The sequence below is a fragment of the Balaenoptera musculus genome, chromosome 6 (assembly GCF_009873245.2).
Source record: "Balaenoptera musculus isolate JJ_BM4_2016_0621 chromosome 6, mBalMus1.pri.v3, whole genome shotgun sequence".
NCBI lineage: Eukaryota > Metazoa > Chordata > Mammalia > Artiodactyla > Balaenopteridae > Balaenoptera > Balaenoptera musculus.
The window spans coordinates 114486903-114502774 of record NC_045790.1 but is presented as its reverse complement, the minus strand read 5'-3'; the positions used below and the strand labels follow the sequence as shown (position 1 = coordinate 114502774).

The 15872-nt window shown below is 48.3% G+C and overlaps 1 protein-coding gene across 6 annotated transcripts in view; it reads right to left on the bottom strand.

Annotated features, from left to right (window-relative positions):
• Positions 1 to 15872, bottom strand: part of ABO (ABO, alpha 1-3-N-acetylgalactosaminyltransferase and alpha 1-3-galactosyltransferase) — a 31001-nt gene that overhangs the window by 13953 nt on the left and 1176 nt on the right. For 3 of the 6 annotated variants that reach the window (XR_005020438.1, XR_005020439.1, XM_036856728.1), the window contains exons 2-6: positions 5429 to 5501; positions 3807 to 3854; positions 2716 to 2772; positions 2270 to 2317; positions 1404 to 1439 (exon numbers count right to left, since the gene is read on the bottom strand). Coding sequence is in view for 4 of the 6 variants with exons in the window: in XM_036856728.1 (XP_036712623.1) it covers positions 1404 to 1439; positions 2270 to 2317; positions 2716 to 2772; positions 3807 to 3854; positions 5429 to 5501 (262 nt within the window). In the remaining 2 variants the exon portion in view is untranslated. Of the gene's footprint in view, positions 1 to 1403; positions 1440 to 2269; positions 2318 to 2715; positions 2853 to 3100; positions 3139 to 3806; positions 3855 to 5390; positions 5502 to 15872 lie in introns of all 6 variants that reach the window. The other 3 variants (XM_036856732.1, XM_036856730.1, XM_036856729.1) reach the window with 3 other exon arrangements.

Genomic DNA, 15872 nt, shown 5'->3' with positions numbered 1-15872 from the left:
GAGACATCGCGAGTTCTCTTTCAGGGACAAAGCTGAGTTTCAAGGCCCCGCCTCTCTCAGGGGCCCTGCGTTCTCTGCCCCTTCTCCATCTTCCAGCGGCACAGACGCCTCTCACCTCTCCCCCTACTCTTATTTCACGAGTGTTCATTCACTCGTTCATCACACCACCAGGACCCACCAAAAAAGCTCATGCCAACTTGTCGCTCCAGATCCGTGCTGGCCCACAGAAACATACGTAACTAGAAATGGTCTAGGAGCCACAGAAAAGTAAAAGGAACCAGGTAAAATTACAGGTCATTTGATATATCAATACTTTTTTTAACCCAATATATCCAAAATATTATCATTTCAATAAGTAACTGATATTTTTATTGAAGTATAGTTAATTTACAATGTTGTGTTGGTTTCAAGTGTACAGCAAAGTGATTCAGTTACACATGTATGTATTCTTTTTCAGGTTCTTTTCCCATATAGGTTATTACAAGATATTGAGTATAGTTCCCTGTGCTATACACCGGGTCCTTGTTGTTTACCTATTTTACTATATAGTAGTGTGTACATGTTAATTCCAAACTCCTAGTACATTATTCGAGTACTAAGTGTTTGAAGTCCACTGTGCACTTCACACCTACAGCACATCTCATTCTAGAGCAGTCCTGCTTCTAGTGTTCACGGCCGCACGTGGCTGGCAGCTCTAGAAACTCAAGGAGGGGTGGGCATGGGTTTCAGCAATGACAGCGAGCATTTTCAGCTCTCCTGGCAGGGATGTGGCATGACATGACAGAAACCACCCAGCTTGCATCCCGACCTGCCCCTCACCAGCCGTAGGGCCTCAGGCAACTTCCTTCACTTCTCTGAACCTCAGTTTCCCTGCTCATAAAATGAGGGCTGATCAAAGTGGTCTCTGGGAGACTTCCTGCCCCGAAGCTCTGGGGTCTAGTGCCTCAGAAAAGGGCTGCCAGCACTCTCTCTGGCAGTGGAAGCAGGAGGTACAGGCACAGGCTAAGGAGACTTGGATTTGGAGACAGGCGCTTGCGTGTGGAGGTGAGTTTGGAACCATCGTTCCTCAGATATTTACACCCATGGAAAGACCTCAGGGATAACCCAGCCCAGACCCCTGCCATCCTTCCCCAAGAAGAAACAAGAGAAGGTTCTGTGCCTGGTATGGACCTCCACACAGCTCCTAATGACCAAGAATTAGAGGCCTCTTCCATCGCTCCTTCAACTTGTACCAAACCCATTAAAAATGAACCCAGCCTCCTATAGCACGGAAAGAAAGAAAGAAAAGGAAAAAGGCGAAAGAAAGACTGAACCAGGGAGAGGAGCAAGTGAAGAGGAAACATGAGGTACGTGGTGGCAGGGAACCCACTGGCTGCAGCCATGGCAGGAACTCGTCTACTCACGTGGGCTTGAGGAGCTGGGCCTTGGGGTAAACCAACCTGCGGGCAAGACGCGCATGTGAGAAAAGGCATCATAGATGCCCACGGCTGCGAGGGGCCTCCTGCCGGTTCAGTGTGCCAGCCCTGCCAGGAGGTGGCATTCAGCCACAGGGACTTCCTTCCTCCCTTCCTTCCTTCCTTCATCCAGCTGCGCCCACCCGGCCCTGGGGAGGCCACGCACTTCCCCAGGGATAAACTGATGGGGCTGAGATATGAGGAAAGGAAAGGAGGATCTTCCCTAACTGTTCTATGATATTGCTGAGGTTAGAGACCCACCCATGTCTCTCTCTTCTCTCCTTGGGCACTGTAAGTCCTTCCTGGGGTCTAACTCATCACGACTAAGGTCTTCGTGTCCTGCTTTGTTCAGGGGTGGGAAGCCCAGGGCTGGCCCGCACCCACCCCATCCACGCCGTCCACCCCGTGTGTTCCGCCTGGAGCCTCCTCACCCCCCGCCCCACTCCTTCCGTGCTGCCTCGTTTGCCCCCCATGCCCTCCCTGCCACACTGTCAGTTTTCAACAGAGCTGAGGGCTGAGGAACTGTGGCTAAGTCTACCCCATGTAAGACAGCTGGGCTGGGGCAGCCATGAGACCCGAGGGCACGTGGAACTCACCTGTGACTCCCATCATCGAACGCCTGCTCCCGTTCTTTTTTGCCCCGTATTACCCTCCTTCCCCACTTCCCTTGCTTCTTCCCCCGTGACAAATCTCACAAATCAGGCTCTGTGAGGTGCGGGGGGTGGGGGGTGAGGGAGGAGTATGGAGGAGGGAGACACGTGGTGACTTGCTTGGAACTAGGCACAGAAACAGCCCAAAGATGAGATCTCTGATACCTGGGTACTTCAGGTATCCTGCAGGTGTCCAGGTGACAGTCACGTTCACTGAGGGAGGAAAACAGAGTGCTTAGAGCTGGGGACAGGGTGCTGGGAGAAGCACTGCCGTGCCAGACCGGCCAGGACCCCCCGAGGGCCATCACGCCACAGCCCCTACTAAGGAAAGCTCCCCATGGCTGCAAAGCTTGGGCCGTGTGGCCAGGTGAGAGGACCAGGGGCGAGAAGCAGGGCAAAGAAACCTTGGACACGCTGACCCTGTCTGGGAGTTTGGTGCCACTCAGCTCTGCCCAAAGGGATTCCACGCCCGATGGTGACAAACTGGCCTGGGGAGAGCCCCGCTCTGGGGGGAAGGAGCAGGAGCCATGGCTGCCCAGGTTGGCCCTGGAATCCCAAAGGAAGCTCTGGCAATGCCCCCCTCACCCCTGGGAGCCCAGCTCCCGCCCTACCTGGACTCCTTTTTCTCCGGCTGCATCCGCTGCAGAACCACGCTGTGTGTATCCTGGCTGCAGAGAGGAAAGGTTCTCAGCCATTCCTTCAAAAGTAGCATCTTGCTAAGAAAGTGCCCCCTTAAGAGGAGAGGGGGCTAACCAGGCAAAGGCTAGGTTCGAATCCACTTCCACCAGCCCTGCCCTCCCTGCCAGCCTCTCCCTCTCTCCAGCCCCGCCCTCTCTCCAGCCCCGCCCTCCCCCACCAGCCCTGCCCCCACCCCAGCCCCGCCCCCTCTGCCAGCCCCGCCCCCTCCCCAGCCCCGCCCCCTCCCCAGCCGCTACCTCTCCCCAGCCCCGCCCCCTCCCCAGCCGCTACCTCTCCCCCAGCCCTGCCTTCCCGCACCAATCCTGATCCGCACCACCGAAGAAGCTTCGTGGCGCCTGAAAACCAAGCAAAAATGTTCGCTTCTGGGCGAGGCTCAGGAATGGCAACTTTTGTGGATGAAAGGAGGCGAAAGTCATTACCTAAATGGCAGACTCTCCTGTTGGCCCTGCAGGTGGTGGACCTCAGGGCTGCTGAGGGAGTTAAGTCCCGTCAGCTCATCCACCCTTCTGTCCAGCAAGCATTTGCTGGGCCCCCAAGTGCTGAACAGAGGAGGGAGCTGGACCGGACTTGGTTCTGAGGTCCTGCCCTGCGGGCTCATGACCGGCACTGGTTAGGAGCTCTCACCTTATCTGTTCTCAGTCAGCCGGAGATTGATGACCCCAGAGGAATTAGCTCTGGGAGGAAAATGAGACTTTACCTATCTGGGTGCTAATGGGGTCGGGGGGCACCCCATCACGGGTGGGCCACAGGGAATCAACACCGGTCACTATTCGTCCCCAATCCTCAGCCTGTAAACGTGTCCTTTCCAACAGCAATGAGGATTCTGCCTCTGTTCTTTTTTAGGGTTTGAGAAAACGTGGTAGAGAGAGGAACTTGGAATCAGCCGGGAACTGAGTGCCTCTTTGGTTATAACGACCTCCAATTCAATACATCCTCGTATTTTTATTTCTGTTCTAGGTCTTTCTAGAAGGAACCACCTTGACTCCAAAGACCCGTGCATTACCTTTGAGACTCTTCTCTCTGCCAAGTGGAGATCAGGCTGAAAACATTGCTGGGGGACAAAAAGGAGTGCGGAGCTGAGTCCTTACGTGGCAGAGGAGAGCAGACAGGCTGTGTTTTGAGGCTGAGACTTCAACACAGCTTTCTGACTTTTTGTTCTCTGGCTCCTGGGAAAATAGACGTGGGGCCCGAGCAGAGCAGAGCCAGTGGGACATCTCACTCGGGTGGGAGGAGAGAATGGGCTGCACAGGCAGACCCCCCCAGGCGCTGCCCTGCTGGCCCCACCACCAGACACCCTATTTTAACCCAACCTCCCCATACCTAATAGCTTGTAAGTGTTCACGGCCTTCCTCTCTGTGGATCTGGGACCCCTGCCTCAGAATCATCCAAGGAGTTATTTTTAGATGCAATTCCAGACTCCCTGAATCCAGCCCTGAGCAGCTGGGAGGGGTGTGCGTGTGTGTGTGTGTGTGTGTAGAAATCTCTGTTTTTAACAGGTTCTCTGAGTGATCTGCGTACACTCTAAAGTCGAGAGCCATGCCTCCTTTCTGTTTTACAACAGCCCTGCCACACAGAGCACTAAAAGCCGAACGCTGAGGGACCAGAGGGGCGCTGAGGCTCACACGATCAGCAGCTCCCTATGAGGCTCACACGATCAGCAGCTCCCTATGAGGCTCACACGATCAGCAGCTCCCTAGTTAAGTCAGAGCAGAGAGGGAACTGCAGCCTTTCCAGCTCCCCCCGCTCCCCGAGCTGTGCCTAGCACAGAATAAACACCCAATAAATGGAAGCTCTTTCTAACAAATTTCTTTGCAAAAGTCACCAGTGAAAATGTGTATAGCTCTACAGCTAACAACTAAATAAGTATGCGTCTGCGCTCTGCAGTATTATATAAACATTCAGCACCCATTGCAAAGTTGAGTCTAGGGGCAATTTCACCCTCTTGTGGAATAAGAACTGAAAAAGTATCGACTAGATTCTTTTAAGGGAATGTCTACAGCTACCAAGTTTGTTTTAAAACATAAACAAGAGTAATAAAATTCAGTAAAAACATGTCATCTGTTCCCAATAAATGTATTTAAAGTATGATGTGAATCCCATATGATGACGTAATTGACATTTCTAAAAGGCTATAAATCGCTGCCTTTTGAAGCCCTCCAAACCTCAGTCATGTTTACACTCACCCCCAGGTGAACCTGTCACCTACAGTTATATTAACACCTGGTGGGAATTCCCTGGCGGTCCAGGGGTTAGGACTCCGCTTTCACTGCCTAGGATGTGGGTTCGATCCCTGGTCGGGGAACTAAGATCCCGCAAGCCAAAAAAAGAAAACAAACAAACAAACAAACCAAAACCACCTGTTAATCACCCCAGAGGAGAGCCAAGTGCTGACTGGGAACCTGCATCTCAGCCCTGCCCCTGTCAAGTGTTGTGACATGAAGCAAGGAGTATCTGCAAGATGGGAATTACAATGTCATTCACAGCTTCTCTGGGATCACTGTTACAGGGGGAAAAATCTAGCTGGTCTCATTCAGTTAACGTAAGTAAGTCGTAAGTAGGTTAAGTCACGTAAGTCATAAATCCTCACCTGCCATAGGGCCCCAGGGCTGTCACCATCCTCCTTACCTATAGAAGCCCAGAAGTACAGCGAAGAGCAGGATGAGGCAAAGCCAGAACTTGCTGCTCTTTCCCCAGAATTCTGTGGAGAGGAAGCCTAGGTCACTTGGGGCTAGTTTACCTGGTCCCCAAATCACCTTGTTGAGACCAGAATTGGGCACTGGCCAGGAACAGCCTCCTGTCGGCTCCAGCCGGAAGCCCTCTCCCTCTTGTGCGCTCACAGGGAAGGTGGGTGATTGAACCTCTCCTGGAAGCATAATCCCATTGAGCCTCGCCCTGCAGCTCCTGGGCACCTGTCTGGGTGCCCCTGCTTGTTGGCAGGCCCCCGGGGGGCCAGGACCACTCGTACGCTGCAAAGGAGCGGGTGCGATGGACCGTGGCCATGAACAGACCAGCAGGGTGGGAGACGAGGCACGGAAGGACCGTGAGAGACAAAGCTTGCCGAGGGGATTCCAACCCCCATAAACACCCGAAGCCCTGATGCTGTAGGGGCTCACCCCAGAGTTCCACGCACCAAAAATGTAAGGCCTGGGAGACCACTGCAGGGACGCTACACTTCCGGGGGACATGCACGTTTGAAGGAAGCTGTATCATATGCGTTAGTAAAATCTTAGCTGAAGGCTGTGGGTTTAACAAGCTCCACCCTTGATAAAGAACCCCCCACCCCATAGCCACTGCACCGCTGGGTCTCGGAGGCCCAAGTCTGATGTCCCAGCAGCCAGAATCTCGTTGATCACAAATACGAGGGGCTCCCGAGTGTTGGACTAAGAAAACTATGTACATCTGGGTGCAGCCCAGAAACATTTACCAAAGAATTTCATTTGGTAAGGGCATATACCTCAGTTTCCTCTGACTGGGTATGAAAATGTGAAATCCCAGGGATGTATAAACTCAGGGATGTATCCAAAAACATGTGCTTCTATCTATAATAGGCAAGACACGGAAGCAACCTAAATGTCCATCGACAGATGAATGGATAAAGAAGATGTGGTACTTATATACAATGGAATATCACTCAGCCATAAAAGAATGAAATAATGCCATTTGCACCAACATGGATGGACCTAGAGATTATCATACTAAGTGAAGTGAGGCAAACAGAGAAAGACAAATATCACATGATATCACTTATATGTGGAATCTTAAAAAAAAATTATACAAATGAACAGAAATAGACACACAAACAGACATAGGGGAAAGGGGTGGGAGAGGGATAAATTAGGAGTTTGGGTAACGTATACACACTACTATATATAAAATACATAAGTAACAAGGACCGACTGTATAGCACAGAGAACTATACTCAATATTATATAATAACCTATAAGGGAAAAGAATCTGAAAAAGAATATATATATGTATAACTGAATCACTTTGTTGTACACCTGAAACTAACACAACACTGTAAATCAACTATATGTCAATAAAAAAATAAAAATTAAAAACAAAACAAAACAGGACTTCCCTGGTGGCGCAGTGGTTAAGAATCCGCCTGCCAATGCAGGCAACACGGGTTCAAACCCTGGTCCGGGAAGATCCCACATGCCGTGGAGCAACTAAGCCCGTGCGCCACAGCTACTGAGCCTGCACTCTAGAGCCTGCGAGCCACAACTACTGAGCCCACGTGCTACAACTACTGAAGCCCGCGCACCTAGAGCCCGTGCTCTGCAACAAGAGAAGCCACCGCAATGAGAAGCCCGTGCACCGCAATGAAGAGTAGCCTCCGCTCACCGCAACTAGAGAAAGCCCGTGCACAGCAACGAAGACCCAATGCAGCCAAAAATAAATAAATAAAATAAATAAATTTTAAAAAACAAACCAAAACAAAACAAAACAAAAACATGTGCTTATACAAGTTTACAATGAATTTGGTTACATTGTATCATTTTGTATAAACTCTATGTGTCCTATATTTTAAATGTTTAAGGGAATTTGATATGTCCAATTTGTGTTTGATTTAACAAATGGACAAGATTTTTAAGTGCATAAGAAGTTTTTGTCATACTTGAGAGTCTGTTCTGTCCCGTCGTGTGTGTCTGAGAGAGAATTACATCAATTAAGCTTATAGTCATAGTTTAAAACAAATTAAGCTGGGTGGAAATAATCCAGATAAAAGCAAGTATTTAATGGAGGATTCCATTTCTATATAATTCTAGAAAATGCAAATTAATCTATAGTGCTAGAAAACAGAACAGTGGCTGCCTGGGGATGGAGGTGGGTAGGTAAGCGTGCCAGGGAGGGATTGCAAATGAGCACAGGACTCTTTGGGGGTAATAATAGCTATATTAATTTTTGTGACTGTAGCGATGGTTTTGCAGGTGTATACATATCAAAAGTTACTAAATTCTGCACTTTAAATAAATGTGCAGTTTATTATATGTCCACTTTACCCCTATAGAGCTGCTTTAAAAAAAAAGAAAGAAAAAGAAATGCATCCAGATTGGAGAGGAAAAAGCAGATCTGTCTTTATCCCCGTCTACATGTTCATCTATGTAGCAAATCTGATGGAATCTATAAAAAAGCTACTAGAACTAATAAGTCAGTTGGTGAGTTTAGCAAAACCACAGGATACAAGGTCAATATACAAAAATCAATTGTTATTTTCTATACTAACAACCAACAACCAGAAATGGAAATTAATAAAACAACCCATTCACAATAGTATAAAAAATATGAAATACTTTGTCAGAAAATTCTGACCAAAAAATGTGCAAAACATGTGCAGGGAAAACTACAAAACATTGCTGAGAGACACTAAGGAAGTCTTTTAAAATGGTGAGTACTACCGTGATCATACATCAGGAGACTTAATATTGTTAAGATGTCAAACCTCCCCAAGTTAACTTACAGATTCAATATATTAATAATTCCAATCAAAATCCCAGCAAGGTTTTTGGAGAAATTGACTAGCTGATTTCTAAAATCCATACGGGAATGCAAAGGACTTATAGCAGTCGAAATAACTTTGAAAAATATAAATAAATTCAAAGGACTACATAATTTTAAGTTCTGTCCTATTAGAAAGTTAGCATAATCAAGACCAGGTGAACTTCATTAAGATAAACCAATCAACGGAGCAGAATAGAGTCCAGAACAGACACATACACACAGGTGGTCAATTCATTTCTGACAAAGTGCAAGGGCAATTCAGTGGAGAAAGCAGTCTTTTCAACAAATCTGCTGGAACAATTGGCAATCTGTACACAAAATAACGAACTTCGTTCCATGTACAAAAATTAACTGAAATGGGTCATAGACAAAAATATAGCAGCTAAAACTATAAAACATTTAGAAGGAAACAGAATACAACTTTTATGGCCTTGGATTAGGCAAAGATTTCTTAGATACAAAACCAAAAGCCATATCCATAAAAGAAAAAATTCAAAAGCTGGACTTGATCAAAATGAATAACTTCTGCTCTGTGAATGACACAGTTAAGAGAATAAAAAGACAAGTCAGGTCTGGAAAAAATAATTTCCAAATCATATATCTGGTAAAGGAGCTGTATCTAAAACCCAATTATATGAAAACAAACATATGTATATATACACACATATATATCATATATATACATATATATATGATATATATACATATATATATGATCTGAACACCCTTCACTTCCTTAAAGAAGATGTAGAGATGGCGAAAAACAGTTCATGAAAAATGTTCTTCATTAGTCATTAGGAAAATGTACATTAAAATCACAGTAAGAGGAAATTCCCTGCCGGTCCATTGGTTAGGACTCCATGTTTTCACTGCCAAGGGCGAGGATTCAGTCCCCGGTTGGGGAACTAAGATCCCACAAGCCGTGTGGCACAGCCAGCTAAAAGATAAATAAATAAAAATTTAAATAATTTTAAAAAAAATTTTAAAGAAATCTTCATTTAAAAAATAAAATAAAACAAAATCACAGTAAGATACCATTATATATCTATTAGAATTAAAAAGATGACTAACACCAAACGATGGTGAGGGCGTGGAGCAAGTGGAACTCTCATATGCTTGTGGCGGGAACGTAGAATTATGCAACCACTCTGCAAAACAGTTTGGCATTTCCTACCAGATGACCCAGAGAAATGAAATCATGTCTGTACAAAGACTGGGACGGGACTGGTACAGCAGCTTTATTTGTCATAGCTAAGAATTTAAAACACCCCAAATCATCAGATTAATAGATAAACAAATTGAGGTGTGTCCACACAATAGCAGAAAGAATGAACTGGATACACAGATCTGCGTGGAGGAGTTGCAAAATAATAAGAGGCCAGATGAAAAGGAGTCATTACTGTACAATTCCCTTTATATTAAATTCTAGAAAATGCAAACTAGTCTAGAGGGACAAAAAGCAGACAAGTGGCTGCCTTGCATGACAAGGGTGGGGAAGGTGGGGCAGGTTGCCGAAGGGCAAGAGGAAACTTTGGGGGTGGCAGATTTGTTCATTATCTTGATTGTGGTGATGGCTTCATGGATGTACACAAATGTTAAAATTTATCCAACAGCACACTTTAAATATGTGTAGTTTATTGTATGTCAGTTATTCCTGAAGCCGTTTTAAATACAAACAAACAAAAAAGCCACAGCGAGATACCATTTCTCACCATCGATGGCGAAAATACCAAACATGATTGGATGCTCTCCAGGCGGGACTGTGCAGACGACCGCGCCTGCTCACACCTTGGTGTAGAGCTTTCTTTCTTTCCTTTTTTTAATAAATTTATTTATATACTTTTGGCTGTGTTGGGTCTTCACTGCTGTGTGCGGAATTTCTCTAGTTGCGGCGAGCGGGGGCTACTCTTTGTTGCGGTGCACGGGCTTCTCATCGCGGTGGCTTCTCTTGTTGCGGAGCACGGGCTCTAGGCGCGCGGGCTTCAGTAGTTGTGGCTCGCGGGCTCTAGAGCGCGGGCTCAGTAGTCGTGGCGCACGGGCTTAGTTGCTCCGCGGCATGTGGGATCTTCCCGGGCCAGGGCTCGAACCTGTGTCCCCTGCATTGGCAGGCAGATTCCTAACCACTGCGCCACCAGGGAAGCCCCTTTAGGGACAATTTAAATGCAATTTAATTTTTCTCCTTACAGTGCCATAATTGTGTGTGTGGAGTGGGGTGGGTGAGAAACACTGCTGAAGGAAGTAGAAAAGGGTAGCACCCCACATAAAGGAAGATCAGACAGTATCTACCCAGAGGCAGACTCACTTAGCATCTGACCCAGCAAACCCACTTCTGAGAATGTACACGGCAGAGAAAGCTACACACATGTAGAATGACTGATAGGCTTTGTATGTAAGAGCAAAAGACTGGAAACAACCCAAGTGCTCATCAGTGGGGGCGAGGTGATTAACTGCGGTGCATCCAATAAGGGTTCCTATGCAACCGTTAAAAAAAAGTGAGGGGGATGCAGTTGGAATATATGGGTCATGTTTCAAGCAAAGTACAGAACAGTACAAATAATATTCTACCTATTGTGTAAGAAAGGAGGGTGAAAAGACATATAACCATATTCACTTACATTTACATTAAAAAAAAATACCTAAAAGACGGCACAAGAAATGAATAAAAACGGTTATCTATAAAGGGCAGGGAGCTGGGAACAGTGCCGGCAGAGACCAGGTAGAAGTGACACTCCTCAGTATATACCTCGAAGTATAATTTTTAGTTTTGAACCATGTAAATATACTACCTATTCAAAATAATAACATTGGATAAACATAAAAATAAACCAGAATAACATGTTACTTTTTAAATCTTGGAGAGGGGAAAAGCCTTTCTAAGTTTGATAAAAGATTTTTTTTAAAAATAGCCCTAAATGGAGACAAATAAATATGACCCAATGAAGATGAAAGTGTTATGCATGGTTAAAAAGAACCACAAACAAAATCAAAAGAAACAAATTCAGGGGGAAAAAGTGCTTGCAACTCATATCACAAAAAGCCCTAATTCCCTTAATAATACCTCCTACGATTTAATAAATAAGAGCAATTGTTGAATTTTTTAAGGGCAAAGTATATGAGATGACAACTGATGTGAAAAAGCATTCAACCTGGACTTCCCTGGTGGTGCAGTGGTTAGGAATCTGCCTGACAATGCAGGGGACACAGGTTCGAGCCCTGGCCCGGGAAGATCCCACATGCCGCGGAGCAGCTAAGCCCGTGCACCACAACTACTGAGCCCACACTCTAGAGCCCGTGAGCCGCAACTACTGAAGCCCACGCACCTAGAGCCCGTGCTCTGCAACAAGAGAAGCCCCCATGATGAGAAGCTCGAGCACAGCAACGAAGAGTAGCCCCGGCTCGCTGCAACTAGAGAAAGCCCGCGCAGCAATGAAATTCAGTCTCACGATAGGAAGAGCAGTGCAGCTAAGGATTGTACAAGACTCCAGTTTTCACCCATCGGGTGAGCAATGGGGTGTTGGCTGTGCCCTGGCAATAAGGTGCCTGCAGGAGCAGGTGAGCAGGAAGAAATAGCTGTCATCAGAGCAGGGATGCAGCAGAAGGTGACATCTCTACATCACTCATATTTTTCTTGTGACATCTCCACCTCCAGCTCTCCTCCCAGTTCTCACGAGCTTCCCTTTAGAGAAAATCTTGGAAAGGAAAGTCCTCTATACCCGAACCTTCCAACCCTTCCTCCGTCCTTTACCCTCACTAGCCAGCCTTTCACCCTGACTGCCTCACTGAAACTTCCCTTGACAAAGGCTCCAGGGATCTCAGCAGCCTTAATCCAGCGCTCTCTTCCTTGTCTGAATTAACCCATCAGCCACAGTGGAACTCTGCTCTCTTTGGTCTATTTCCCGGGCCACACCTGCCCAGCTGCCTTTGCTCTTTCTCTTCCTGTAGCACAAATGTTGGAGACTCCAGGCACAGTCCTGGGCTCCCTTCTGTACCCACACTCACCGCCCAGGGGTTCCTACCTTGTACCAGAGCATTAAATGTCATATTTACACTGCTGACCCTCCAGTCATTTCTGCAGCCTTCACCTCTCTGTGGACCTGTGAACTAGGAAATTGGACCACATTCATGGCCACCCCCACTGAAGGCACATCAACATTATCATAGCCAAACAGGACTGTAGGTCCCCATCACCACACCACCAAGGGGGCCACTCCTCCTGTCTCATGATAGGGCATCACCATGCATCAAAAGCTCTGAGGCTGGGAATTCCCTGGTGGTCCAGTGGTTAAGACTTGGCGTTTTCACTGCTGGGGCCTGGGTTCGATCCCTGGCTGGGGAACTAAGATCCCGCAAGCAGTGCGGCATGGCCAAAAAAAAAAAAAAAAAGTCTCCAAGGCATCTTTAATACTTCCTTTCCCTCCCGCCCTGAATCCAATTCACTATCACACCGTGTCAGCTCCACCTTCAAAATGTATCCCTGGTGCATGTCGTGTGGAAAAAGGTACAGCAATTCTTCAAAAAACTAAACATAGAATTCCCATATGATCCAGCAATTCCGCTCACGGGTGTATAACCAAAAGAGGTAAAAGCAGAGACTCAAAGAGATATTTGGACACCCGTGTTCACAGCAGTATTTATTCACAAGAGCCAAAAAGAGGAAGCAACCCAATGTCCATCTATGGATGATGGATAAAGAAAATGTGTGGCAGCCACACAATGGGATAGGAGTCAGCCTTGGACTTCCCTGGTGGCACAGTGGTTAAGAATCTGCCTGCCAATGCAGGGGACATGGGTTGGAGCCCTGGTCTGGAAAGATCTCACATGCTGCGGAGCAACTAAGCCCGTGCACCACAACTACTGAGCCTGCACTCTAGAGCACTCGAGCCACAACTACTGAAGCCCACATGCCTAGAGCCTGTGCTCTGCAACAAGAGAAGCCACCCAATGAGAAGCCCATGTACTGCGGCAAAGAGTAGCCCCTGCTTGCCAAAACTAGAGAAAAGCCCGCACGCAGCAACAAAGACTAACGCAGCCAAAAATAAATAAATAAATAGCTAGATAGATAGATAGGTAGATAGATAAAGGAGTCAGCCTTAAAAAGGCTTGTCCTGAGCTACAACACGGATGGACTTCAAGGACATTATGCCAGGTGAAGTAAGCCAGTCACCAAAGGACAAATCCTGTAGAATTCCGCTTGTCTGAGGGACCTAGAAGAGTCAAATCCTCAGGGACAGAAAGTAGATGGTGGGGAGTCAGGGGCTGGAGCGGGGGTGGAGGGGAGTTCAGGTTTCCATTTGGGGAGATGACAGAGTTCTGGAGATGGATGGTGGTGATGGTTGCACAGTGTACTTAATGCCACTGAAATGTACACTTAAAAATGGCTTAAATGGTAAGTTTCTTGTTACATATTTTACCACAATAATCCTTAAAAACAAAAAAAGTGGGCAGACAAATGGGTTGGGCACGGACGCTCATCTCGTGCCCCTGATGGGGTCCAGCGGCCTGAGCCAGCTGATGGAAGAGTGGGCAGAAGTCGGCCCCTGTCCAGCAAAGCCGATTCCTGACCTCGGGGACCCCCTTTGTCTGCATATCGGCATGCAGGACGGCTGGTGTTCGTAGCCCGCCTTCCCCGATCTACCCTGCCGGGTGCTGAGAGCTGGGCTATTATGTGCCAGCTGGACCATTTCTCTGTTTGTAAGTTTCCCTGAACATCCTGCGTGGTGTCCGCCTTGCCCAGTGGCACCGGGGACGTGTGTTCTGACACTTCTCTTGCCCCCTCTCTAGACGGTGTCTGGTACACAGTAGAAGCTCAATGCACAGATGTGGATGGAATCTTCTCAGCCCACACCTTGTGCAGCACAGCTGTTCCGTAGTTCAGGGCTGGGGACTGGTCTGTGTTCTGGCACTTTCCAGCTGACTTTCTGAGCCCCCCACTCCTCACCCATCTCTGAAACAGAGAGGGCTGGCCCAGGTGAACCTGAAGTTCACAGTTTCTGTTGCAAAGTGCGAGGAGCTCTCCTCTGCTCCCAGACAAATGCAGGGCGTGTGGCCCTGGACCGGGAAGTGAACCCAGGAAGGGAGGGAGCGGCGAGGTGCGCTGGACCAGACAGAGGAGGGAGAGGTAGGGTGCTGCAAGAGACCGTGGGAAACACCTGATGTCGGAGGATCCAGAGAGACTGGAAACTGGACCACCAGGCCCCAGGGGTGGTCTGGGTGGCACCCGGGCAGGATGTCGAAAATGGTGCCAGGGAGGGAGAGGGTTTGGGGGTCAGGTGGGGAAGGGTGTCTCTAAGGCAGGCTCCTGAAGGCTGCGTGCCCTGACAAGCCAAACCACACCCAAACGTGTCCCTGGGCTGCTGCTGACAGATTAAGTCAAATGAACAGAGAACGCATTATTAGTCACTAACCAAGTAAGTAATTTAAGCCAGTGATTTTTAATTTCAAATAGTCAAAGGGCCTCAGGTGGTCCCTACGCCACCCTGAACTTCTTCCTTGAAAACAGCTGATTGGTGCCCGGGGGTGGGGGTAGGGGGGAACAGAGGGCTTTGCAAAGGAGAGTACAGGAGTCATCATTCCACAAAGCACTCATTACTCACAGGCGCTCAGGCCAGGAGGGACTTTACACAGAACGAATGGTTTTGCCCAAAGTCATGTAGATTTCATGGTAATGTCAGGGCTCAGATGCAGGCTAGGGTGATCCCCTGCCTGGCTTGCATGGGACCAACAGAGTCCCTGTTTAGGACACGGGACTAAAGTGCTAAAACCAGGACAGGCCTTAGCAAACTGGAATGAATTGGCCACCCTACCAGGTCCCTGACCTTCGGACCAGGGCTGTTGTGCCCTTGGGACTCTAAACAGAGGGCCATCCAGCCTTGTCTCCTGCCGGACGCTTGGCATCAGAACCAACACACGCCCCTGGTGGACCCCACCAAATCATGACCGTCCTCGGGGCCGTGGTCACCACCTTCCCCAGGACCAGGAAACCCGGAGCCTGGGTGTCCTTTTGGGCAGCTGACTTAACTCCCAGTGTCTCATGCCCTCAGGCCATGGGATCCGGCTGGCTCTGGGCACTGGTAGCCCTTCCTATCACCCACCACCCTCACAAGGGCCTCTCTGCTTTCGTCATGAAGAGTAGACTCTGAGAACACACGGTTTCAGGGAACCAGTACAAACGTGAACCAGGAATACCCAGTGTATTCCAGCCTGTGTGGGAAAATGATTTCTTCCGGGAGGCCTGCCAGAGGCCCAGCCCCAGCCAGGTCAGTCTGGCTGCTTCCCAACAGTGAAAGAGAATTTTTGCGTTAAATGTCACAAAAAGAGGTGGCCGTGTCCTCTGGTCTTCTCTTCCAGGGAGATGTGCGCTCCTCCACGCACCCAGGGGCTCCCGTTAGCAGGCGGGGACCTGGGTGCTGCCCGGGCTGAGCCCTGACCCCCTGAAGGATGGCAGAAGTCCCATCCCTCCTTCCAGGTGCTGGCACGCGCCCCCCACTCTGGCCAGGAGTGGAACAGAAGCCAGTCCTTGGAGCCAGGAGGGAACAGAAGGAGCGAGGAACCCCTGTTGGTGTTT